This window comes from Eubalaena glacialis, chromosome 3 (assembly GCF_028564815.1).
Source record: "Eubalaena glacialis isolate mEubGla1 chromosome 3, mEubGla1.1.hap2.+ XY, whole genome shotgun sequence".
Classification (NCBI taxonomy): domain Eukaryota; kingdom Metazoa; phylum Chordata; class Mammalia; order Artiodactyla; family Balaenidae; genus Eubalaena; species Eubalaena glacialis.
The window spans coordinates 33,325,648-33,351,700 of NC_083718.1; the positions used below are offsets into that span (position 1 = coordinate 33,325,648).

Genomic DNA, 26,053 nt, shown 5'->3' on the forward strand with positions numbered 1-26,053 from the left:
GCCTCAACAAACTCTTTTTTACTCCCAAAGCCTTTTTCCTCTGACCCGGCTGAGACTGCTGCTCTAAGAGGAGACCCCCGACTCAGAGAGAACCCCCGCCTGCCGTCAGAGGCTGAAAGGGCCCTGGAAGCTTTTCTCGGTTCCTGTCTGTTCCAGCAGCCCCAGAGGTATTTGGGTTTTGGGGTGCGGGGAGGAGTGGAGGCAAGGGAGGCTTAGAATCTGTCAGCTGCAGGGTTTAGATCCAGCCCAAAGAACACCCACGCCTGAGTAACTCCCAGAGGGTGGCAGCGAGCCAAGGCAGAAAGGACTCCCTGCCCAGCCAGGGGAGTAGGGGCCCGGCTCGGGGCTCTGCACGGCCCGCTGTCAGCAGCAAAGCGATGCAGCTGCCGGCACAGTCAGAGAAGGGCCAGCCAGAGACCGGAGCCCTTCAGCAGGGCCGTGTCCTGCTAGCACCCAGAGTCTCCTCACCACTTTGACAGGGCAGCTTCTGGGACGGAACCGTGTCAACCCAAGGGTCTCATCGGGGAAGGGGGAACCCCTGGAGTAGGAAAGTGTCCCTCTTGTTCTAAACTGTAAATACGCCTCTCAGCACAGCTCTGTGGTGCTTGGGAAGCCAATGAACAGCGTTGGACAGGCCCGGATTTTAGTCTCAGCTTGCCACAAACTAGTTGTTCCTGACTGAAATCCACTGGGCTATGATGGCATTTTGTTAACTGCAAAACGTCCTATAGTTGCTAGCATTGTATATTAATAAAAATAATTTCTTTGGACTTACAGATCAATCCCCCACCACAGGTCACATGGAGATAGTAACTTACCTATATCCTCAGACCTACATAGTGTGTGGTAGGCATGTAGTACCTGTGCTGGATGGATGGATAGATTGATGGACAGATGGACAGATGAATGGATGGATGGATGGATGGATGGATGGATGGATGGATGGATGGACAGAAAGATGGATGGATGGATGGATGGATGGGAATGGATGGATGGATGGATAGGTGACTATTTATTGAAGACTCAGTATTCCCAGCATGGGTCAGACTCTTTGGAGGGATACTGAGTGGTGTGAGGCACTGTCCTGCCCTCTGGGCACTGACAGTCTACTTGGGGAAATAGAACTAATACCTCCAAAGAACTTAAAGAACAGGAGTGCTGAGCCTCCTGAAACCAGGGCTGTGGGTACACTTCCCGGAGAGAGCAGGTCTAAACCTGCTAGGATTTGGGTGGGTGAGGCAGACTTGTAAGCCTTCCTGAGAGGCAATAAAGACTTATGCTCCCCGATAGCCTCTTTTCAAAGGCAAACTTACTTCAAGATTGTAAATCCCATTTATGTTTTAGGGTGGATACATTTGTCATTTTCCAAGGCGTGGGAGCACAGAGGGGAGGCTGTGACGTGGGGTAAGATGGTATGAGGAGGGGGAGGCTTTGCCTGCTTCAGGAATCTCAGCTGCCCCTGCTCACTGCCTCTCATCCCTCCTCCCTGTCAGCAGAAATGACACCTCACCCAACACCTCTTTTAGGCTGAAGGTTGTGTCTGGGTCCCGGTTGGGGCCAGGAGGGTAGAGAGAGAAGCAAAGTGGGAAGGTAAAAGCAGAGCAGGTCCAAGAGTTCTTAGAAGACTGACTTTAAAAGAAATGTGTTGCATGGGATGGGGGCACTGGGGAGGCATCAACTCCATCTTTTTCACTCCCTGGGCACTGAGCTACACTGAGCTTCGGCAGATGGGCAAGGCTAGGGCTTAGAAGTCCTGCCAGGCAAGGTGGGGAGAAGAGTTAGCCACGTGCAGTGGAGAACAGTCCCCGGCAGACTCTGCTCTGTTTGGACCTGAACTGGCTGAAGGGGGGCCCTGCATTGCAAACCTGCTTTTCACTGTTATTTAACAGTAGAGGGTGATGACTCAGTCTGGCCTCTAGGAGGATGCACTGGTTTAAAGTATCTGAGTCAGCTGAGTGGGAGGAAGGAGGCTTAAAAGGACAGACATTGCCAAAGCCCAGCCAAGGGCAGAGCCCAAAGGATACAAGAAGGACCTTCAGCCACAGTCTGAAATCTGCACGTGGTTCCCTGGTGAGCCCATCCAGTGTCTACCCTCAAGCCATCCTCCACTGCCAGCGACGTAGTCCTGGTCACCCTCTTGCTGCTAGTTATCCTGGGACCAACGACCAGGCTGTTTTATATTATTTTATTTTTCAAACAAAAGGGCTCACATATTTACTACTGAACCAACCTGCTAGTGCAGAAGCATAGAAACAAAGAGAAAAATCATTTTTCCCAATAGAACATGTCCTGTTGTCCAGACGGTGGCGATGTTTTCAGCTAGATATGGTAAGATGCCAGTGACCTTGATACAGCATCGATATGTGGGCCGTCTCGTGTGTGATTCCTTACAGACCCAGCTTGGCTCTTCTCCATTGTCTCCTCTTGGAGTTGTACCTGATTTTGTGACCAGTTTTCATGCAAATCCATTGGGAGAGTGGGACAATTCTGCTTTTGTTTCCTGGCCAGGAATTGCTTGATCCTGAATGTCTTGTGAGAAGGCATGGCAAGGAACAGAGTCAACCACACACACCAAGGTGGTGCAGAAGGGAAGAGAGAGACAGGCTATTATAAATAGCAGCCTCAGCAAATCCCCGGGGTGTAGGGGAATCTGCATGGCAGCAGACTTTGAGGGCTCATCCAGAGGAAGGACTAGGACAGTGGTGAGTGAAGGGGGCTCAGAGTAAAGGCTGAGGTGAGTTATAAGAATCTGGAGAAGAAAAGACTCAAGTAAAACTCCAAGACTTTAAATCTCAGGAGGGCTGGCATGTAGCAGAGGAACTGAACATTCTTTCTGTGGCTTCCAGGAGAAACCCACCCCTAGTGGAGGCAAGTTCTGTGGGGCAAGTCTGGCCATCTTTCCATGAATATGGTGCAGGTGGCTCAAGCACTGGGTGGGAGGTTGGACTAGATGAACTTTGGGGTCCTTCTGTAGTGAACTGGAGAATGATCCACACTGGTAGCTTGAAATCAGCCATGGTGGGAGTATTTACACCACCGAAAGCGGCAGGCACTACAAATCAGGTATCTTGCCCCCCACCGTGTTTAACCGTTTAACCAGGTCTTTCCAATTTGCTCTAAGAACATGCCACATGCCACACTGCAGAATCAGCCACAGCCATGAGCGATGTCTATTTTACCCACAAGGGAACAGACTCACCAAGGTTAAGAAACTCTCCCAAGGTCACAAATATATGGAGGTGGGATGAAAACTCTGACTCCAAAACTCATGATCACTCCGGAGTCCCAGGAGGCCTCTCTCTCCTGCCCCAGACACAAAAGTGACTTGTCCTGTCAGGAAGTCACACTCAGATGACTTTGGGCTGCCATCCTTCCACCTGCTCTTTATAAAGAAATGTTGTCTTTATTTGATATATATATATTTTTAGATGTAGTGAGGAATTCCAGGAATTTAAGCCAGGAAACTGGACTTCATGCCACATACACTGAAAAGTCCTCACCAGGCTTTTAAAATTTTTTTTATTTTTTATTTATTTATTTTTGGCTACATTGGGTCTTTGTTGCTGCGCGCGGGCTTTCTCTAGTTGCGGGGAGTGGGGGCTACTCTTCGCTGCAGTGTGCGGGTTTCTCATTGCAGTGACCTCTCTTGTTGCGGAGCACGGGCTCTAGGCGCGTGGGCTTCAGTAGTTGTGGCTCACGGGCTTAGTTGCTCCGCGGCATGTGGGATCTTCCTGGACCAGGAATCAAACCCGTGTCCCCTGCACTGGCAGGCGGATTCTTAACCACTGCACCACCAAGGAAGCCCTATTTGATATTTTAATTGCAATAACAACTTAGACTTGTGTAACAAATTTTAACACAAGACATATATAAAATAAAACAATAGCTCCTTGCCTCTAATCTACCTTTCCCCACCTCCTATTAATCATTTAGTATGTATCTATCCATAGCTTTCTATGTATTGCAGGACAAGCATAAATATAATATTAAACATATAGTCACACACATAGGGTTGTTGTTTTTATACAACTGGGATCATACTATACAAAATGTTCAGTGATTTTGTTTTCACTTAAATTGTCATATTTTTCCACTTCATTACTTCACTCATTTAAAAACTGCCTAGTATTCCAGAGTATGTATGGATCATAATTTATGCCAAGGGTCTTGTATTGATGGACATTTAGGTTACAATGTTCTTCAGCAATTATCTTTGTAAAAATGCATGTTTCAGCATATGTGTATTTCGGTTGGATAGACTCCTAGAATTAGAATCTAGGGTGTATGCATATTAAATTTTGATACTGTCAAACTGCCCTCCAAAAAAGACGGTGCCAATTCATAGTCTATCAGCAATAAACAAGAGTTTTCCCCCACCCACTTGTCAACACTAAATATTATCATCAATCTTTTTAATTTTTGCCACTCTGGTGGGTTAAAAAGTGGTATTTTTCAACTTTGCATGTCCTTAAAAATTAGTAAGTTTAAGTATCTCCCAAAGCTTACTACTTATCATTTATAAGATATCTACTGGTTACTTATTCGTATTCTTTGCCCGCTTTTATGTTCTGTGTTGTCTTTGATTGTCTGTAGAGTGCTTTACACATAGTGGATATTGATCCTCTGTTATACGCATACACTTTCCACCTACCCTGCCCTCAACCCCAGCTTTCCCTTCATATGCACACCAGCTCTGCTGCACCATGTCAAACCCAAACCATCTAGCCCCCCAGACTCTCCGACAGGGGTACCAAGTGGCAGGGTGTGTGATCCTCATTCTAGTTTCACAGAAGGCAGTAAGTAGGACCTAGCAGCTAAGAGTGTGATCTCTGGAGTCAGACCTGTATTCAAGTCCCAGTTCTGCCACTTACAGACCATGCTTTTAGAGATGAATTACATACTTAACTTCTCTAAACACCTGTTTCTTCAGTGGTAAAACAGAGACAAGGGTAGTATCAATCCCACAAGATATTTCTGCATGCTAACATTTCTTGAGCCCTTAATTTGTGCCATAAATGCATTATAATAATGTACTATGTGTGTTAAATGGAGTATAATAATGTATTCATTTATTAACCTCATGATGATATGTTTATTTGCATATTCGCAAAGTGCTCTACAACACCACCAGGCGAGTAAACCTTAGCTTACAGTGTGAGCGTTGACAACTCTGCTTGGCAACGTGTGAATCTGCTCCCCTCTGCCTCAGGATGCTCTTTCGACCCCTATGGTCAGTCCACACACGACAGCTCCTGTTCAGCAGCCCATTCCCTTGGCTTCCACTGTGGCTCTTGTCACTTTGGCTGCCTTTCTCTCGATCCCCTACAGCTCTACCAAGGTTTTGTTGGGGTTCACCAAACCTGAGCCCAGTGCCCTAGATCCTGTGCACACAGATTCTACCAGTTCAAACTCAGGACGTCAGGGGGCAACATGGCACAGAGCAGCCTTCTCTGGCCTTTGATTCACACATTAGCTCATCCATATACTACCTGTGGGGCCTTAGATGAGTTATGAGTGACTTGGCTTCTCTGAGCCCCCATTGTACTCATCTCATAGCTCATGATTTCCTAAGCTCTACAGAGCAGCCCCTGCAGGTGCTCAGCCAATGCTGGTTCCCTTCCCACTTCCCCTGCCTCCCTTTTGTTCTGACTCCCTTTCCAGGGCACTCTATTGGCTTTTGAGGCTAAGTCAGCGGGTTGTACCAAAGCCTTTAGGAAAGAGCTCACCCTTGCTCCCCTTCCAGAGTGGTAACTGATGCTTAGAGACACATGCCTTTCAGAAGCTTCTGAGTCACTTCTCCCTTGGCTGGTTTCCTTGTAGGTGGTGACACCCATTACAAAATACCAGCCCCTGTTAATACTTTGAATTCTCTTCCTCTGCCTGTCTGAAGCGTGGGAAATGTTTGACGAATGAATAAATGAATGACAGAATCCTTGGTCTGTATTCATGACCCATCTTAATCTTGCTTCCTTTCTAGACTTTTCTCTCTCCACACTCTTCGCCTCACCCTTCCCTGAAGCAAACCATCCACCTTCTCCACTCCCCTGTTCCCAGAGCTTTGATATTTCATTTCCTCCTCGGAAATATCACCCCCAACTACATGTGTCATTTCCTCAGGGCCCAGTTGGATTGGCAGCTTCTCCCCCAGCCCTGAATTCTCACAGCAGTTTGTCGGGGCCTCTGTCGGGGCACTTTACATTTTCTCTCTGCTGTAATCACTCACCCCTTTCCCTTCTCCCCTGATGACTCCCTGGAGTGGGCTCCTATTCGCTTTGTCTTTTGCTCCTCCCAGTGTCCAGTGCAAGGCTCTCGTGGCCCAGTGAGTTACACTCCAGTAGATAAAGCATTTCTCAACCAGAAGGGGCCTTGGGTCTTTGGGGCCCAGATGGCTCATCCTCTAGTTGGAAAGCCAAGACTCAAAGAGGGGAAGTAACTGGCCGAAGGTCACACAGTGGCAAAGTAAGAACTAGAACCCAAACCTCAGGACATCCAGTTGAGAGCTTTTTCCCAGTACCAGGCAAGTTCAAGCTGGCCAACTTTTGCTACCTCAACCAGGCAGAGTCAGATCAAGGTTAACTCAATACCTCTACTGCATCCAAGGTCAGAAGACCCAGGAGTTGGGAATAGTATATATGTGTGTGCACGTAAGGGTAGAACCAAAGAGCCAGTTAAGCATAATTCCCTGAGACAGTTTTGCTTTATCTTGTTAATAATCACAATATGTATACATATATAATTTATATATATAAAACATACATACAAGTATTTTTCTCTCATGGGAACAATACATGTTTGACATGTTTGTTGTTAAAAAAAAATAGGAACATACTAAAAAGTATAGAGAACAAAATTAAAATCATAGTTTCCTACCCCCCCAGAATTAACCACTTGCGTTTTTTATATATTTCTTTCTAGATCTTTTTCCATGCAAGTAGGAATTCATTTCAATACTTGGGGGGGGCAGTATGGTATGTACAGTTTAGTGTCTTCTGTTTTTCATTTAGATCCTATGGCATAAGCATTTTCCCACGTTATTATAATATGCTCACAAACTCCATTTTAATGACTGCTTAATAGTTCATCGTGTGCCATGATTTTTTTAACCACTTCTTTATTGTTGGATGTTTATAAATGACGCTGGGAAAGAACATTCTTGAACAAGAACCTTTGCCTGCGTTTCAGATTATTTTTTTAGGACAAATTCCTAGAAGTGGAGGGCAGGGACATTTTTAAGGCTCTCAATACTTGCTGCCAAGCAGCTTTCCAGAAACATGTACCAGTTACACCCCCACCAGCTGCATTAGAGAAGAGCCTTTTGATTCTGCCAATGCAGCAACACCTCGGGCTGAAGGAAGGCCACTCTTCCATCCAAGCCTCTCAGCGGTCCTAACAATGGACCCCTTGTCCCACCCCCATCTCCTCTTCCCGCACCGCCCTCCATCCCTGGCTCCAGGCTTGGAACAGAGGCTGTCTGCGAGGCCTCTGTTCAGTCCAGTCCAGCCTTGGTGCCCCGCGGGGTCGGTAGAGCTGAAACGTAAGAGGTGTGCCTGTCCTATGGGGCGGGGCCACCATCCTTCCAGCCTCAGGGAGACCCCCAGGGGAAGTGAGGAGGTGGGTGTGTAAGGGTTGCTGAGTCATCCGCCTCTCTTGGAGAACAACCCCATCTGAGCCCAGGGCAGAGTTCTGCACAGGACGAGGGGGAAGTAGAGACAAGCCCCAGTGACAATGGCCACAGGGTTACTCTGGCCAGCATGTAGATGACTTCTGTTTCCCTACAGGCTCTGAAGCCCCTCCATGAATCCTCGGAAGAAGGTGGACCTCAAGCTCATCATCATTGGAGCCCTGGGGTAAGCCAAGTTCAGCTCAGGGTCTGGGGGTTGGGAAGAAGCCCCTACGCAAGAACAGTGAGACGTCCTGTATGTGCTCCCACCTTGCATGGGTCCCTTTCTGATTCAGAGTGGCACCAGGGAGGGCATTCCACCCCAGGGAAGGGAGCTGAGATGGGAGAAAGAGACTGGGAGTCAGGCTACCTGGTTTCTGACCCCGGCTCTGCAGTTAACTCTGCAGTAACTAGGTATGTGAATTAGGCAAGCCATTTAGCATCTCTCTGCCCTCCTACCTCCTGCCACATACAGGAAAGACCTGACCATTTTGCTGTGAGGCACTCAGCTCTCTGCAAACTTCTCTGCTCACTTTGCTCCCTGCTTCTAGTGTCCATTCCCTAGTATTAGCAAGCTACTCAAACTGCAAATGTTGTTAGAAATTCAAAATCTCAGAGAGAGACGGTGGTGAGAGGGTCATGGTAAGATGTTGAGAAACGTATGGATATGTGTGTGTGTGTGTGTGTGTGTGTGTGTGTTTGTAGTGTGTCCACATGTGTCTGGGTTTTTTTCCTTAGTGTTGGAAAGACTTCCCTCCTCCACCGATTCGTGCACAAGACATTTTACGAGGACTATCAGACCACACTGGGAGCCAGCATCCTCTCCAAGATTATCATACTGGATGACACAACTTTGAAGCTACAGGTGAGCCGCCCTCTCATCCCCTTTTCAACGTACACACCTGAATATCACCCCACATTCCCTGGACGGCCACTCACACAGCAATGTGCACCAGGAGCTAGAAGAGTCTAGAGCATAGATCAGCAAACTTTAATTCATGGGCCAAATCTGGTCCACCATCTGCTTTTGGAAATAAAGTTTTATTGGAACACAGCCCTGTCCGTTTGTTTACTCACGGTCTTATGGCTGCTTTCACAGTACAACAGCAGAATTGAGTAGTGGCAACAGACGGTATCTGCAAAGCCTATGTTATTTACTATATGTCCCTTTATGGAAAAATTTACTGATCCCTGATCTAGAAGGAAGAGCACTAATCCAGAATTAAGAGGCCCCCTAAGGCTCAGGTTCCCTGGAAAAATTGCCAAGTGGACTTGGGCAAGTCACTCCCAAGGTCCAAATCTATCAGGTGGAAGAACAATGCCTGTCCTGATGCCCCAGGTAGAAAATGAGGACTCAGATGTGAAAGTACTCTTGGGATGTTAAATATTAGTGCAGAGATTCTGTAATGTACATGGGTGACAGGGTGTGTGATGCCCGTGTGTGAAAGGACCTCATGCACCTGTGCCAGGGCTATCTGCCCCCTACCCAGAAAAGGAAGCTTTGACATGATGTGACCTGTTTGGGCATACCTTCAGCCACTCATCACAGCCCCATGGAGCCTCTGTTCTTCCCCTCCAGATCTGGGACACAGGAGGACAGGAGCGATTCCGCTCCATGGTGTCTACATTCTACAAAGGCTCTGATGGCTGCGTCCTGGCTTTTGATGTCACTGACCTGGAGACCTTTGAAGCCCTGGAAACCTGGAGGGGTGATGTTCTGGCCAAAACCATTCCAATGGAGCAGTCCTACCCCATGGTGGTGCTGGGGAACAAGATCGATCTGGCAGACCGGCAGGTACCACTGACTCATTCATTCATTCATTCATTCACCAAACATGTGAGGACTGGCTATATGCCAGGCACTGAGTTAAGTCCCACACATACAGAGTTGAATCAGGCATAGTCCTTACCTTAAGAATTTTACAGTCTAGTAATGGATGCAGATAATTTAAAAGACAATTATGATACAATAAGATAAATCATAAGCAATCATAGAGATACACCTTGGATATTTGGTGACCATAGTGAAAGGGCATCTATCTACTCAAGCCCAGAGTATAGAAAGGGCTTCCTATAAGGAAGTGGGTTCCAGGCTGAAGAGACAGCAAGAACAAAGGTAAGAAATAGCATGATGTGAGCCGAGAACCGAAGGCAATTTTGTCTAGAGACAGGGAATGGTGGAAGAATGAAGGCATCAGAAGTAGGCAGGTGGGATTTGAATTAACCTGTAGAACAGTATTTCTATCCAGGGTCAGATAGGGGGTGTGCAGTTATGAATTCTTGAAACTACAAATTTTCTGGGAAAGTAGTAATATAGTATTTATTTCTTATTAGCTTAAGCATATTCTATATCATCTGGCCAACCACTTGACAAATGATCTGCTTGCTCCATGGCTGCAGTGACCACACTTATGTAGGTGTTTACCATGGCAATGGCATTGAGTAGAGCTCTGTTCATCGTTGCCTACTAATGAGAAAAGAATAAAAGTAGACAGTTTATAAAAGATGCTCTTGTGTCAAACAAAGCCCAAAGGACACCAAAAAGAGTGTCTGAACAAGTTGTCTTAGTGTTTCAAATAGAGAAAATAAATGGGGTTCATATTTGAACTACATTTTCACAAGTGTTCAAATGGAGAAAAGTGATAGGAGAACTGAGGCATCATTTGGAATGATGGATGGGTGGGTGGATGAATGGATGGTGGTGCTTGCAACTAAGCTATTACCACCATAAAGAAGAGCCTCTTGTTCAGAGAGAGAGATGAGTTTGGTTCTGACATGCTGAGTTGGAGGAGCTTGGAGAGCAACTAATTGGGGATGACCAGTAGGCTTTAGAACACATAAGAATGAAACTTCAAAGGAGAAGTCTGTGCTGGAAATAGAAATCTAGAAGTCATCAATTCTATGGTAACTTCAGGTTGCAAATTTAGTGTCAATTCTCTAATTACAAATATCCAATCTCAAATAAGAATCAAAGTCCTAAGTTCATTCACAGCCAAGGAGTCTCTCTTTTTCCCACTGGGGCCAGCTGCAAGTGAGAACACTGTGGTCTAGGAGGGGCATCTCACTGCCAACTTTATGTGTCCACACTTCCTCCCCTTCTCAGGATAATTTTGGTTTCAGACCCCATCAGGAATGAAGCAAAAAGAGGGATAAGAGGTCAGGAGAAGCGAAAAAATCCTTATTTGACTAGTACTGTCTTAAGATAGTTTGTGCTCTCCGGGCCCAACAGGTATTTCAAGCTGTCTCTTGGTGGATTACTCCTTTGGGTCCTAAGAAGCCTCCACTGGGAACATTTAACTGTACCTCCCCTGACAAGGGTCTTGCATATTCTTCCTCAACTCCTAATTTAGGAGCTTAAGAGCCATCCTCCACTCCATGGGGTCCCCTCCTCCTGCAGACACTCTTCCTGATGGGGTTTACAACAGCTCCAGGCTGGCTAGCTCTCTGTGGAGCCCGCCTCTCTTTCATAAGGCACACCCGTGCGTTCTGGCTCCATTGTAGGGCCAAGGGTAATTCGTTCTCAGTGCAGTCTGTCCTCTCTCTGCCCTGTTGCCTTTTGCCTTAAATCCCTCAGATGCAGTCAGATACCAATCCACTGTAGCCACCAAACTCCAGGGGTCATATGTTAACCTTTCCAAGTGGCCTCCTTGAAGCCCTCTTCTGTCCAGAGGTGAGGCCTTACATGGTCTCCCTCTTGGGAGGGGTGTACCCCCAACACAACTCTCCCCCCAAAAAAAAAATCCTTTCTAACCCTCCTTTTCAATCCTTTTATATCCATGCCAGGAGTGTTAGAGTCGTCTAGCAGATTCTTGGTCATGAACCTTTGGAAATGTGCACAGTCCCAGGGGTGGTCTGTCTCCCAACCAACTTGATACCTGGCATCAATCACACTGTAGTGTCTCTGCCAAAACTTCCATTTCACATCTTGCTTCATATACCTGCAAGTCGTGGGGTGGGCAGTCGAGGGAGTTCAAGACTGAGAGTCTGACGTTTCCTCAGTGAAATAAGAGGCACCGTCTTCTGCTGAGAGAGAGGAGGAAGGGAGCCCAGGAGGAATCTCAAGAATCATGGTGAAGCTGTGCCAGTTACTCTGCAGAGAAACGGGTGAAGGAGCTAGTCAAGGACAAAGACCAGAACTGATGGGTGACACCAAGGGCTCAGGGAGACCAGGAGTTTGAAGTGGAGTCTATGTTGTGTTTTTCTTCAACAGTGGTACATGGGGTAAAAGCCAGGGACCTGATGGAAGGTTTTTCCAGACAAGAGTAGCTGAAGAACAGAGCTGCAAGGGCACTCGCTGCCCATGCAGGAGGAAACCCATGGAGGAAAGAGGAGAGACAAGAAGAGGCTGAAGAGCCAGGAGGCTGTCAGAGGTTGAGGAACAGGGCAGAAGGAGGGAGGGGAAAGGAGACCAGACAATGGAGGCCCTGGGTCTGGGCCTGGGAAGGAGAGGCTGAGTGGAGAGAAGGTGAAGACGGCTGCAGGGGAAGGAAGTGTGAGGCTCTCGTGAGCGTTGGGGGCTGCGCGCAGAGGAAGTTTCACGAGATTGCAAGTGTTCAGTGAATCAGGGGGTACCTGGCAGGATGGGAGGCATAGGTGATGACTCAGAGGGGTAGAGGGGGTCCAATCCCAGCTGCAGGGGGATGAGCTTTGTTCTGCAGAGAGAGGAATAAAAGTTTGAAAGAAGTAGCAAAGACCCAGGCAAGCCCAACCAGGTCTCTGGGGTCTGTACCGAGTAGGGTGTGGAAATAACCCGCCCTGGAGAGGGTGACAAGGGAAGGGCTTGAAGGAAGGCAGAGCAGGAGGAACAGAGGTGAGGAAGTGCTCGCAGCCATGAAATGAGCGCAGGGAAGTGGAGAGGAGGAGCTGGAAGTGGGGAGAGCAGAGGGACTTCAATCCAGAGACCCAGGATCGTGGAGCCAGAGGTGAGGCTGGGAAGCGGCTGCCCTCAAATGGCACAGACCCAACAGGGGATGCCGCCAGTCGCTGAGAGGCACACCCTGGGCTTGGAGAGCCAGTCTGGAGACAGTCCCCGCTCGCACAGGGTTGAGTGGATAAGAGCTGAGGGCCACCGGAAGGAGCACCTTCTCTGGGCTCAAATTCGTGTGTGTCCTTGGCCAGTTCCAGCTTCTTTGTGAAATAGAGACCAGACTCAGATTTCATGAGGTTGTTTGAGGATTATAGGCAATGATGCCTATAAAGCACATGGCAATCTTAATACGTGGAAGTGACTGTTACCCTCCTTAATTTAATACCTCCAAGGTGTGGGTTGGGAAGATAGGGAAGCTCTTCCTACTTAACAAAAAGAAAATGAATATTTAAAACATATATGTTAGATGTGGGATGATGAAAAAGCTGTGGAAATTAGCAGTGGTGATGGTTACACAATGATGTGAATGTACAAATGCCACTGAACTGTACACTTAAATATAGTTAAAATGGTAAATTTTATGTTTATGTATATTTTACCACAATCAATCAATCAATCAATCAATACCTCACCAGGATAATTTTAAAGAAATTACTGACTTAGATTTTCTTAAAACCCCTACTCCTTCTACACAATGTAAAAGTGAAAAAAAAATTAGTTTATTAGAAAGAACAGTTCTACTAGCATCTATGCTACAAAGAATTTATTCACTAGGATGCGCATTCTTTGCTCTACACTCAGGCAGTTTCTGACTTACTGCTGATTCATAACATTGGGATTATGTTTTCTTCGTTATTTTTGATTGGTTTAAGATGTATCTGACACACTAATCTTAACACACACAGTTGATGATTTTAAATGCATATGAGATATGGGGATATATGTATATGTATAGCTGATTCACTTTGTTATAAAGCAGAAACTAACACACCATTGTAAAGCAATTATACTCCAATAAAGATGTTAAAAAAAAAAAAGAGCTTTTTCGCAACGGGTTTGTCGCCAGGCCACAGGTGTCGTGAAAACCACCGCTAAACCTAAGCAAAAATGGGAAAGGAGAAGACTCACATCAACATCGTTGTCATCGGACACGTAGATTCGGGGAAGTCCACCACTACTGGCCATCTGATCTACAAATGTGGTGGAATCGACAAGAGAACCATTGAGTAGTTCGAGAAGGAGGCTGCCGAGATGGGGAAGGGCTCCTTCAAGTATGCCTGGGTCTTGGACAAACTGAAAGCTGAACGCGAGCGTGGTATCACCATTGATATCTCCCTATGGAAATTTGAGACCAGCAAGTACTATGTGACCATCATTGATGCCCCAGGACACAGAGACTTCATCAAAAACATGATTACAGGCACATCCCAGGCTGACTGTGCTGTCCTGATTGTTGCTGCTGGTGTTGGTGAATTTGAAGCAGGTATTTCCAAGAATGGGCAGACCCGTGAGCACGCCCTTCTGGCCTACACTCTGGGTGTGAAACAGCTAATTGTTGGAGTTAACAAAATGGATTCCACCGAGCCACCCTACAGCCAGAAGAGATACGAGGAAATTGTAAAGGAAGTCAGCACCTACATTAAGAAAATTGGCTACAACCCCGACACAGTAGCATTTGTGCCAATTTCTGGCTGGAATGGTGACAACATGCTGGAGCCAAGTGCTAACATGCCGTGGTTCAAGGGATGGAAAGTCACCCGTAAAGATGGCAATGCCAGTGGGACCACACTGCTTGAAGCTCTGGATTGCATCCTGCCACCAACGCGCCCAACTGACAAGCCCTTGCGTTTGCCCCTCCAGGACGTCTACAAAATTGGTGGTATTGGCACTGTCCCTGTGGGTCGAGTGGAGACTGGTGTTCTCAAACCTGGCATGGTGGTCACCTTTGCTCCAGTCAACGTGACAACTGAAGTGAAGTCTGTTGAAATGCACCATGAAGCTTTGAGTGAAGCCCTTCCTGGGGACAACGTGGGCTTCAATGTCAAGAACATGTCTGTCAAAGATGTTCGTCGTGGCAATGTGGCTGGTGACAGCAAAAATGACCCACCAATGGAAGCACCTGGCTTCACAGCTCAGGTGATTATCTTGAATCATCCAGGCCAAATCAGTGCCGGCTATGCACCTGTGCTGGATTGTCACACAGCTCACATTGCCTGCAAGTTTGCTGAGCTGAAGGAGAAGATTGATCGTCGTTCTGGGAAAAAGCTGGAAGATGGCCCCAAATTCTTGAAATCTGGTGATGCTGCCATCGTTGATATGGTTCCTGGCAAACCCATGTGTGTTGAGAGCTTCTCTGACTATCCTCCTCTGGGCCGCTTTGCTGTTCGTGACATGAGACAGACGGTTGCTGTGGGCATCATCAAAGCAGTCGACAAGAAGGCAGCTGGCGCTGGCAAGGTCACCAAGTCCGCCCAGAAAGCTCAGAGGGCTAAATGAACGTTATCCCCAGTACCTGCCACCCCAGTCTTAACCAGTGGGGGAAGAACGGTCTCAGAACTGTTTGTCTCAATTGGCCATTTAAGTTTAATAGCAAAAGACTGGTTAATGATAACAATGCATCGTAAAACCTTCAGAAGGAAAGGAGAATGTGTTGTGGACCATTTGTTTTGTGTGTGGCAGTTTTAAGTTATTAGTTTTTAAAATCAGTACTTTTTAATGGAAACAACTTGACCAAAAATCTGTCACAGAATTTGAGACCCATTAAAAAAGTTTAATGAGAAAAAAAAAAAAAAGAAAAGAAAAAAAGAATAAATAAATGCATATTAGGGAATTCCCTGGCGGTCCAGTTGTTATTACTCCGCGCTTACACTGCAGGGGGCACAGGTTCGATCCCTGGTTGGGGAACTAAGATCTCACATGCTATGCGGCGTGGCCAAAGGCAAACAAACAAACAAATTAATTAATTAAATGCATATGAGATGGAAAAGCATCATAAATAAAAGTCTGCAAAGTGGACTAATTTTGTCAAACATTTGACCTCTGATGAACAAGCCAAATTGTAACAGGGAAAGTAAAATGTTAATAGTATATTGTCAGCCAAAACAAAATCAATGGAAGTAACACTTCCAAAATTTTCATACTTCCCATGTCCCCACGGCTGACACCCTGAGTTTATTTCCACAGTCAGAGACTAAATTATAAATAGCTGTTATTTTATAAATAAAAGAAGACAAGATGATTTTTAAAATCATGAAGCTGTAACTAGAATTGGAAGGGAAAAGTGCTGTGTGGGTCATTTTCTTCCCAGGGCGACATTCTGAGGTTGAGTGGGAGAGGTGAGGGGATATAAAAGGAATGTTAATTTGCAACACAATCTCAACTGACATTCTAGAGTGTGTATTTAATCACTCCATGAAAACCAGACAGAGAATGAGCCGGGAGAAGTGAGAGAAAATGTCTGTCATAACCAGAGTCTGGGCAGGCCCAGTCACTGTCAGTGGTAGAGAAGGGACAGAGAGATCATCGGGCTGTAGGTGTGGGCTTGTCTTCCTAGCTTTGTCTCTGGGTGACCTTGGGCACCAGTCTGGGCTTCAGCTTCTCATGCCATAGCATATGAAGAATCTCCCTGCCTCTTGGAGAAGCAGAGGCACTTGTCATTGCAATTTACTTCCATTTTTACTGCAACTCCTGAGCACCAACGATGTGCCCAGAAAAATGCTCATTAGCTGGTGGCCGTGGGGTGGCGGTAGGATATAAAGAAGGGGGAGCAATAAGAAGGGTAAGTCCAGTCCTTGCCCTAAAGTCTTTTTGTTTTAACTTTTTTTCTTTTCTTTCTTTCTTTATTTTATTTATTTATTTTTGGCTGCATTGGGTCTTCATTGCTGCGTGTGGGCTTTCTCTAGTTGTGGCGAGCGGGGGCTACTCTTCATTGAGGTGCGCGGGCTTCTCATTTCCATGGCTTCTCTTGTTGCAGAGCATGGGCTCTAGGCACACCGGCTTCAGTAGTTGTGGCGCACGGGCTTAGTTGCTCCACAGCATGTGGGATCTTCCCGGACCAGGGCTTGAACCCGTGTCCCCTGCATTGGCAGATGGATTCTTAACCACTGCGCCACCAGGGAAGCCCACCCTAAGGTCTTTTAAAGAACTTTAAAAGATGCAAAACCTTTGGGATTCCAAAGATGCCATCAAGGTATTATTATAACATGTTAATTTCTAATGATTATTTATTTGTGTGTTACTAGTGAGGAAAATAATAATCAGCCACTTGGCCATCCTTGATCCTTCATCCAAATAGGTCAGGATTTTCCCCGAGCTGTGAGGCTTCTTGGTTGCTCACCAGATCAGGGACATCTATGCTCCACAGAAGAGAGCAGTCGTGGCCAGTTCGGGGGCCCCTCACCCCAAAAGACAGGAGGAGCTTAGAGATCAGAGGCCAAGACCAGGGCCTGGACTCTCTCCCTGCTCTGCTCAAGTGCAGCAGCTCCAGGGAGACTGAGCGTGGGGGGCCAGAGGTGTCATCCGGGCTCCCCAAAGGGCGGGCTGCTTAGCTGACCCCAGTTTCTCCCCTCCAGTCTTAGGAAGCGAGCCTCACAATACCAGAGCAATGCCACTGGACAACAGAGGCTTTGTGAAAGAGAGCCATGAGCCCCTGGGCCCTGCTGCCACTCCTGAGGCCAGGACAGCAAGGGCCAAAGAGACAGGGGACAGTGATGGTTCCTTTAATCCCAGTAAGCTAGACTTTCCAGAACCTGCAGGAGACAGTTTGACAAGGAACAGTCTCAGATCTCCCCCTGGCTGCCCTGGGTTCAGGGAAAGGTGCAGAATGATTCTTTCTCCATGAGAAAAACCTTGGCTCCCTTAAAGTGAAATAATGGTTATAAAGTATCAGGCACAGCAAATATCAATATATGGTCACTCCCTCTTCCCCAAAATAATTGATTAGACTAAACTCAGTTGAACCCATTGTCTTTGGAAGTAACCCACAGGGCTGCCAGAGCATTCTCCAATCCAACATCCTCAAACTGTGATTGGCGTTTGCATTTGGGTAGAGACGTATTCATTCAGCCCGTACTGAGTGGCTCATGGTGCCAGGCCAAGAGCTAAAAGTCCTGACCCTGAGTTCAAGAAACCTGCAGTCCGGTGGGAGAGACAGAACAGCAGCACAGTTCTTGTGCAGTGCCCTGAAGAGGGCAGCACAGATGCCATGGGAGCACTGAGCTGTGGCTGCATCCAAGTTCTGCCTTTCTTAGCCATGTCATCTGAGACAAGCTGCTGAACCTCCCTGAGGCTCAGTATTCTTATCTATAAAGTGAAGCTAAAAAGACCCATTTCACAAGGTTGTTAGAGGATAAAGTGAGTTAATATGATCAGATGTCTAACCTAGTATCTGGCCCAGAGTGGGAGCTTATCAACTGTTCCAAAGACTCTACCCTGGGGAAGAAGGGTTAACAGGGACCTGAGTCTCTGCCCAGCAGCGTGGGCCTGGTCAGCCAGCTCAGTAGAAGGAAGCCCGCCCTCCCTGGCTAGTGTCTGTTATGTCCACCTCCCTTTGAAGGGACTAAGGAAGGAGTCAATGGCAGGAAGAAGTTCCTAGTGTAGGCCTTAAGAAGATGGGATAGTGCAGAGGGCTCTAATTCTGCCAAACCTGTATTCAAGCCCTGCTCAGCCCCACACACTCCAGTCCTCGGTCTCCTCATGTGTAAAACGGAGCTAACAATAGCCACTTCATTGGCTTATGTTAAAAAATGACACGTGGGGCTTCCCTGGTGGCACAGTGGTTAAGAATCCGCCTGCCAATGCAGGGGACACGGGTTCGAGCCCTGGTCCTGGAAGATCCCACATGCCGCGGAGCAACTAAGCCCGTGTGCCACAACTACTGAGCCCACGAGCTGCAACTACTGAAGCCCGTGTGCCTAGAGCCCGCGCTCCGCAACGAGAGAAGCCACCGCAGTGAGAAGCCCACACACCGCAACGAAGAGTAGCCCCCATTCGCCGCAACTAGAGAAAAGCCCGTGCGCAGCAACGAAGACCCAACACAGCCAAAAATAAATTAATTAATTAATTAATTAATTAATTTAAAAAATAATAATAACACCTGTAAACTTACAGACACATGGAAGGTTCTCAATAAATGAGAGTGGTGGTGGGGAAGGTGGGGCTGTGGTGATGGTGATAATCATGGTAGGGATGGGGACACAGGAACAGTGATCATTTCTTCCCCTCATGCAGGTGCCACAGGAGGTAGCCCAAGACTGGTGTAAAGAGAAGGATATTCCCTATTTTGAAGTCAGTGCCAAGAATGACATCAATGTGGTACAAGCCTTCGAGATGCTGGCCAGTCGGGCTCTGTCAAGGGTGAGTGGCACCTGCCAGGGCTGCCCCCTAGGATGGGGGAACTCAGGAGCGTCCAGAAAAGTATATATTGGGAGGGACGTGGGTGGGACAGGATTGCTCATCATCTTAATTAATTAGTTGTTGAATGGGCTCAACAGTACTCCAATTCTGGAACCACAGAATGCCAGAGGCATAAAGCTTTCTTAGAATCCATCATCAGTGGTCCCTCAATCCGGCTGATTATCATTTGTGGAGTTTCTAAAAAATAACAGTTCTATACCTCACCCCTGGAGACTCTAATTTAGTAAGAGTTTGAGAAGTAATGCTCTAGTTCAGTCCTCACTGATGGGAGAGAAGCCCCAAAGTGCCAAGTATTGGTCCAAGTGGAATAATGAAGCCTGCGGGAGTTGCTGTCATCCTCCAATCAAAATGATGGATAGATGTAGACCACTTGGTGTAGTCTCTCAACAAGCATGTGTTGAGTATGTCACGTGTGTCAGGTCCCGTCCAGGGCTCCGGGGTCCCTTGCTCTCGTAAGGGAGACAGATCGGCCCAGGAGTGGCCGCAGTGCAGGCTCTGTATGGTGGGCAAGGACTGGTGATGGGGCCCCAGAGGAGGGACACACAGCCCACACTGAAGGGGAGAGAAGGGGGAGAGAGAAGAGGAAGATCAGGGAAGGCCACCTGGAAGTATTAGCAGGGTTTTAATGCCATTCTGATATAGAGTTCAGAAACTCTGAAGAGTGTCCGTGAGAGATTTGCACGGGGAGGGGCTCAGCATGTTTCATTATTCTGCCATATGCAATCAAGGTGGGCTTCTTAGAAATGGGGAGAAGGTCATCACGGCAGTGATTCTGAATTGAGGAAAGGAGCGAATGAGGATGGGCAATCGGAGGGCTCCCCTCTGTGGAAGGGCCTGCTGTCACAGGGTCTGCCTGGCCCTGCCCTGTGGGTTGTCCACAACGGAGAGGGACAGCAGCCACCCCTAGCAGCTGCCCAGGGAGAGGGCTCGAGCTTGCCATCCTAACACCCCATTGCCTTAATCTCAGAGTTTGCCCCCATGTGCTATTATTAATGCTTCCCCTCCTGGCCCCCAGCCCTCACTGTGTCATGTTAAAAGGAAGCAGAGGGGTGGCTATCTCTAGCACATGGTCAAGAAGTGCTGCTCTATCACACAGTCGGTAATACAGATGTGCCTGCTCGTGCTGTTCCCTGGAAGGTGAGGGATGCTGTTTGACCTCATAGGGTGATACGTGATCACTGATCCTCCACAAACACAGTGCAGCGATCGCCAAGTGCTCAGTCACAGGGAAGCTCCATCAGCCCACAGCCAGCCAGTGTCTGTGTGTAGTTAGCCTCTGTCCTTCCTGGAGAAGGAGTGTCCTTCATTCTTGAAACTATGTCCTTCCTGCTGTGTCACTTTTATGACACGGTGATGTTAATGGATGGTAGTTTGTCTGCTTGTTTTTTTTTCCATTGTCCTTACTTGGCAAAAGAATGGATTGGCGACCCCATGTCAGTCCCTCACAATGATGGGGGAAATTTACTGATGAGAAGTTTGGCGGTCACGAGTGTGATACCCGCAGTCAGACTGACCTGGGTTTGATCCCGCCCACATGCTTTCAAGTGGACCCCTGGGCAAGACATATGACTTCTCTGAGCCTCAATTTCCTCATAAGATGGAAATAATGCCATCCCATAAACATTCTTGAGTTGTCAGGCTAGGGCTGGAGATGTGGACCTCAGTGGCCCCACGGTCAGGTAAAGGAGTAAGGCATCCAAAATAGGAGGTCATGCCGAGAGAACAGGCTTGTGGTTGCCAAGGAGCGGGGGAAGGGGAGGGAAGGACTGGGAGTTTGGGGCTAACAGATGCAAACTAGTATATATAGAATGGAGAAACACCAAGGTCATATTGTATGGCACAGGGAACTATATTCAATATCCTGTAATAGGCCATAATGGAAAAGACAAAAAATACAGATTTACAAAATAAAAAAGAAAACAAATAGACTGTCATGGAGTGAGGTAAGTGCCATGGGCTGGGGCGGGGAAGGGACATGGCCAACGCATCGAGGTGACTCAGAGGTGCTGGTGGTGAGGGTGGGCAAGGATGCCTGCCCAGAGAGGTGGCGTGTGATTTGGAGGTTGAAAGGTCATATGCAGTTTGCATGGGGGACATGGTAGGCCGTTGAAGGCATGAGCAAGAGCCGCAGAAGGGCGGAGAGAAGGGCGTGGCAGAGGCCCCGGCGTGAGTCCACAGGGCTCATGTGAGGGACCACTGTGGGCTCCGTCTGTAAGAGGAAGAACCGTGGCATGGAGGGAAGTGGGGCTGCTGGGCCGAGGTGAGCAATGGGGCTCTCAAGGCCAACAGCACCAGACCATGAAGGCCTGGTGAGCCCCAACCAGACCTTGGACTTCATGTTGTAGGCCCATGACCTCTAGACCCGCTGCCAGACTCCCAGGACACACAGGGGCCCAGTCGGGACCTGGAGGCCAGCAGGGCGCATCTTCCAGCAATGTATCTATTATTCAGAAATCTGAAAGAGAAACATTTCACCCTAAAATAAACATAATTACTAGAGCACAGAATGTAAAAACTCACATGGATTTTTAAGGTGAAAACTGGAGTTTCCAAATCTATACTTTAAAATCAAACAGGAGTTTTCAAGGACATTTCCTACAAGTACCTCTCCCCTCCTTCCCAGGGAGGTCATGTGCTCATTCACACCAGCCCAGAGTATCTGGAGAGGAAGACGTGAGAGGTGCTGCTAGAATAAGGAGGGAGCCACAGCCTGGGGTGGGAAGAGCTGGGCTCTGAAGCCGGGTGGGTCTGGCTTAAATCCTGTCTCTACCTCTTACTCACTGTGTCCCTGACAAGTCATACAGCCTCCCCTAAGCCATCACTTCCTTCCCTTTAAAGTACAAGTAATAGTATCTTCCTCATGGGGTTGTTGCCAGGGCTAAATAAAATAATATGGTAGCACAGAGAAGGCATTAAATAAAAGGTAGCTATTTTTAAATGAAAGCTATGGCTAAGGGCTTTCAGCAGGGAAGTTTCATGCTGCAGGGAGGATGGGCTTGATGGGTGGTTCAGAAGGTCCGGACATGAGAAGATGAAGATGGCAAGGACGGTATAGATTAAAGAGACTTTGGAGGGAGAACCCTCAGGGGTTGATGATGATCAAATGTAGGAGAGAAGGAATCAGGAGCTGTTGAGATTGATACCGAGGTTTCTAGCTTGGCAAATGGAGGGATGATTGATTAGTGATGCTATAGACCAAGATAGAAAAGAGAGGGGAAAGCAAAAGCGTCCCAAGAGGAGGAGGCAATGGAGCACATGGCATTTGGGGTTCGTTGAGGTTCCTTGGAGTGTCTGAGTTCTGCCGTGAACTCTGGATGGAAACAGCAGCTTACAGGTAGAGCACCAGAAGAGGTACTCGGTTTACATTTTGAAAGGAGAGAAGGTAGTTAGTTACTTTAGTTTCCCAATCTGGCCACTTTCAAGGATTAGGGTATTTAGTTATTCCAAAATATGACTAAGAATGCCCTCATAATCAAAGAAGGGACACCCACCTGCTTTGGGGGATTTGGGATGACGGGATTTTGCTCTTCCCAAGTTGGCAATACCAACCCTGCTGGGGCTGGTCAGGCCCGGCGTGAGCTGCAGCATGGAGGCCCAGTTCCTTTTGGATTAATTAGAGAAAGACAAACTTGCCACGTCCGGGAGGGAAGCAGGCTGACAGGCAGGTAAGCTTAGTGAAATTATAGGACTTTTATGAGGTCGTCAGGATGTAGGATCTAAAGTCAGGGCTATGAGGTGACCAGGCTTGGAGGAACAGACTCCCACAGTCACATCCCCACTGAAATGATGCATTAGGATACTATGGTGTTACTTTACAGTTAGACATGCACATACTTGCTAAGACGACTGGGGTCTGGAGAAAAGAATTACACAGGAAATCTAATTATGGACTGCCAGTGACTTGGAAGGTTTGCAGGAAACCTGAGGAGCGAGATGATGCCATTATCGAGTGAAATGATGTCATAAATGGGAAGAGCTCAGGGCTGACTTGGACCTGGGGAGGATGTGACTATTATTGGGTGAAGAGAGCTGGCATGAAGACCTCAGGCTTTGCCGGTGTAATGAACGAGGGCATTTCTCGCACCTTCAAAGGCAGCATTGTTTGTTCCTCGGATAAAGTGCAAAGCAGCTCAGAAAGCCCTCAGCTTAGACTCTCCCTCCCAAAGGCTGGCATCGAGGACAAGCCACGGGTTCTGTTCATGATCCCAGCTGGGCCTTCTGTGGACGTGAGGGTGAGGCATACCCAGGGGTGATGAATCAACAGGCCCTGCCCCCGGGGTCCAAAAGACCCAGCTAGGAACGTTCCTGATCCCAGGCAAGGTCTCTTTGATGTTTATGGTGAGAGGGGGACCAGGAAAGTACAAAAATCAGAGAATCTTTTCAAAAGCCTGTCTTTCTGGGAGAAGCGGATCAGTCAGCTTAGAACGGGACTTAAACAGTAACGCTCTGCTTCTCCTTGTCCCTCCCTGTGAGGCTCAGAAGTGTCAGGATTTTAACTACAACCAGCTCAGGGGAGTGAGCGGGCCCTGCAGATGGGGCCAACTGGAGGACTGGATGGTGTCCCGGACGGTGCAGCCCCGAGCCCGCACAGCAGACCTGGGCAGTGCTGGGGGAAGGAGCCTCAGGCACCTCAGGGAAGGACTCTGCTCTTTCAGGGTGAAGGTCTGGGGAAGGCCTGTGGTGCGTGGGGCCAGGTCTGCCAGCAGTGGGCTAGGATCATCCCCAGCGCAGGGGAAGATGGAACTGGGCTGTGGAGACATCCCCAGAGGGCCAGGCTTTCATTGGGAGACACTGCCCCCTACTCCCCAACACTAATCTTTCCTAATGCAAATATATATATATAACAAATAAAATTCTAATAGCGCCAAAGAATTTGCTGAGGGCTACTCAAGGCCCATCATCCAGGCTGACTAAGGGTAGCTGGTGCTCTGCTGGCCCGGATACCCTACCAGGGAGTGGGTGAGAAATGGGGGCTCTTCAAGAAGCAAACAGTGGGAAGAAGGGCTGGGTCCCAGGCCCGGTGCCCTGAGCTCTGTGCTGTCAGGCTAACCTACTGCTCGCTGTCTGGCGGTGGCAGCGAGTGACGGGGCATCAGGGGACCTTCTCATGTGTCTTGGGGGGTGACCATCATGAGGGTGCCGCAGGCAGGTCTGACACAGCCTCCTAGGGTCCAGAGTCACCGGCACTAAGGGTTTGGTTGACATTCACCAGCTGGGCACCATGGCCGGAGCCCAGGAGCCATGGAGGAGAAAAAAATCAGTGCAGGCACAGCCGCTCTTCTGGAAATTGTCCCCTCAGAGGGGCACTTGAGACAGGCAGCCCCACAGGGGGCTCTGTCCAGCTCAGGTCTACACCAGCATGTCCACTTACCCACTCACCCTCACACACACCACCAGCTGCCGGGAGAACATGAATGCTGGGAGCTCGGAGACTGGGGGGAGCCTTGGCCAAGGAAAGAGATGTGATCCCTCGAAGAAGAGACCCTTCAGTGTGTAGAACCCATCTCCTTGAGGAAGGATGCCCTCCCCCGCCCTCACCCTTGAACCAAGCTGGGTGAGTCATAAGTGAGGAGTGGCCAGCTGGGTGGGGAGAGGCTTGCTAGACTGAGAAGGGGCTTTCTCTGGACATCGTTGGGACAGGAGACTTTGGGAGGGTGGGCAAAGAAGCAAAAAGGCCCAGTAGAAACATTGAGTCTATTTTAGGGAGGGCTCCCTGGACATGGGAAGTTCAGAGAATGGTGGGAGGTTGATAGGTGGGCACGGTGAGAGAAGGTTGGGGTGTGGGGACGTTTGCAGGGAGAGGTTTCCTGCAGAAATGAGGAGTGGGCCGTCATCATCTCTGCCTGAGGGCAAACGTCACCTCAGTTGTCCCCTCTGGAGAATGGCAAGTTACGGGACCTGGCTGGAGGTCAGGAGACCTGGGCCTCTAATGCAGCCGCCCACCTGCTCTGGGCTCCTGGGAAGGAGCTGGAGGAGGAGGTGAGGAAGGAGGGGGCAGGGAAGACTTCCTCCCCTGGGCCTCAGTTTCCCAGCTGCACAAGGTGGGGGAACAGAAAGCCCGACCACCATTGGCCATTAAGAAATAGAGGGCAGGTGGAGCTCTGCCTGCCAGGATGCAAACGCTGACTCCTCTTTTCCTTCTCCAGTATCGAAGCGTCTTAGAGAATTACCTCACAGACTCCATCAAGCTCTCACCAGAAGGCCAGTCCAAGAGCAGCTGCTGCTGACCTTCCAGACTCCTGCTCTGCACACCCAGGGACAGAGCATGCGCAAGGCCTGGTCATTCTGGGCCCCCACCAGCCCCACTGCCCGCCGAAGCTCAGATGGCAGTCCAGGCTCTGCGGCCAGAGCCCTGAATCCCTCGTATCTGCGCGGGACCCAGAACCAGAGGGCGGCCCTGCCTCAGGCTGAGTGTAGAGAGGCCGGGGCTGGGCCCTTGAGCCTGGATGAAACCCCGGATGTCACAGCCAAACCCCAGAGGAGTCACAATTCCCTCGTGGACTCCAGCTTTCTTGCCACACGCCCTTCCCAGCCACACCCCTGCTCCAGAACGCACATCTCTGCAGACAGGCCGCTCTCTCTGGAGTCCTATTATATTCTCCTATGGACTGGCCTTCCTCAGCCCAACCACCACACCCCCCAAGAGCCACAGCACAGCTTTGGACAAGGGTACAGCTCAGGCTCCCTCGTAACCGGGGCCAGGGAGTGAGGGTCTACCTCAACCCCTGGCAGCAGCTGTTCAGACCTGGGACACTCCCGTTTGTCCCCTCCAGAATGCAGGACTGAGGGAGCGCAGGAAAAACCCACCAGGGACTGGTGCATTTCTCCCTGCTGGTGCTCAGGCAACTCCCATAACTCTTTTTGAGCTTCAGCTTATTCATCTGTCAAATGGGAGTCGCATGTGCCCTGCCCACATCAGTGTGGTTTTGAGGACCAGAACCTCTGCTTGAATCTCAGTTGCTCTTGTTGAGATACATTTACTATTCTTTCAACAAGTATTTTTGAGTATCTACTATGTACAATGCATTGAGGTCCAGTGACAAATGTAACCAACCTTGCTCTCCTGGATCCGACATTCTGGCGAGGGAGAGAGGCAGGAAACACAGAATTTAA

The 26,053-nt window shown here is 48.6% G+C and overlaps 1 protein-coding gene and 2 pseudogenes across 1 annotated transcript; 2 read left to right on the forward strand and 1 right to left on the reverse strand.

Annotated features, from left to right (window-relative positions):
• On the forward strand, window positions 1-25,847 carry RAB7B (RAB7B, member RAS oncogene family). Its single transcript, XM_061185470.1, has 6 exons — window positions 1-167; window positions 7,779-7,847; window positions 8,399-8,525; window positions 9,240-9,455; window positions 18,756-18,881; window positions 25,087-25,847. The coding sequence occupies exons 2-6, from the start codon at window positions 7,795-7,797 to the stop codon at window positions 25,165-25,167; spliced, it is 603 nt and encodes a 200-aa protein (XP_061041453.1). The 5' UTR covers window positions 1-167; window positions 7,779-7,794; the 3' UTR covers window positions 25,168-25,847.
• Window positions 2,388-2,544, reverse strand: LOC133087820 (large ribosomal subunit protein eL39-like; annotated as a pseudogene).
• Window positions 13,574-15,173, forward strand: LOC133089143 (elongation factor 1-alpha 1-like; annotated as a pseudogene).
• Window positions 25,848-26,053: the final 206 nt, after the last annotated feature.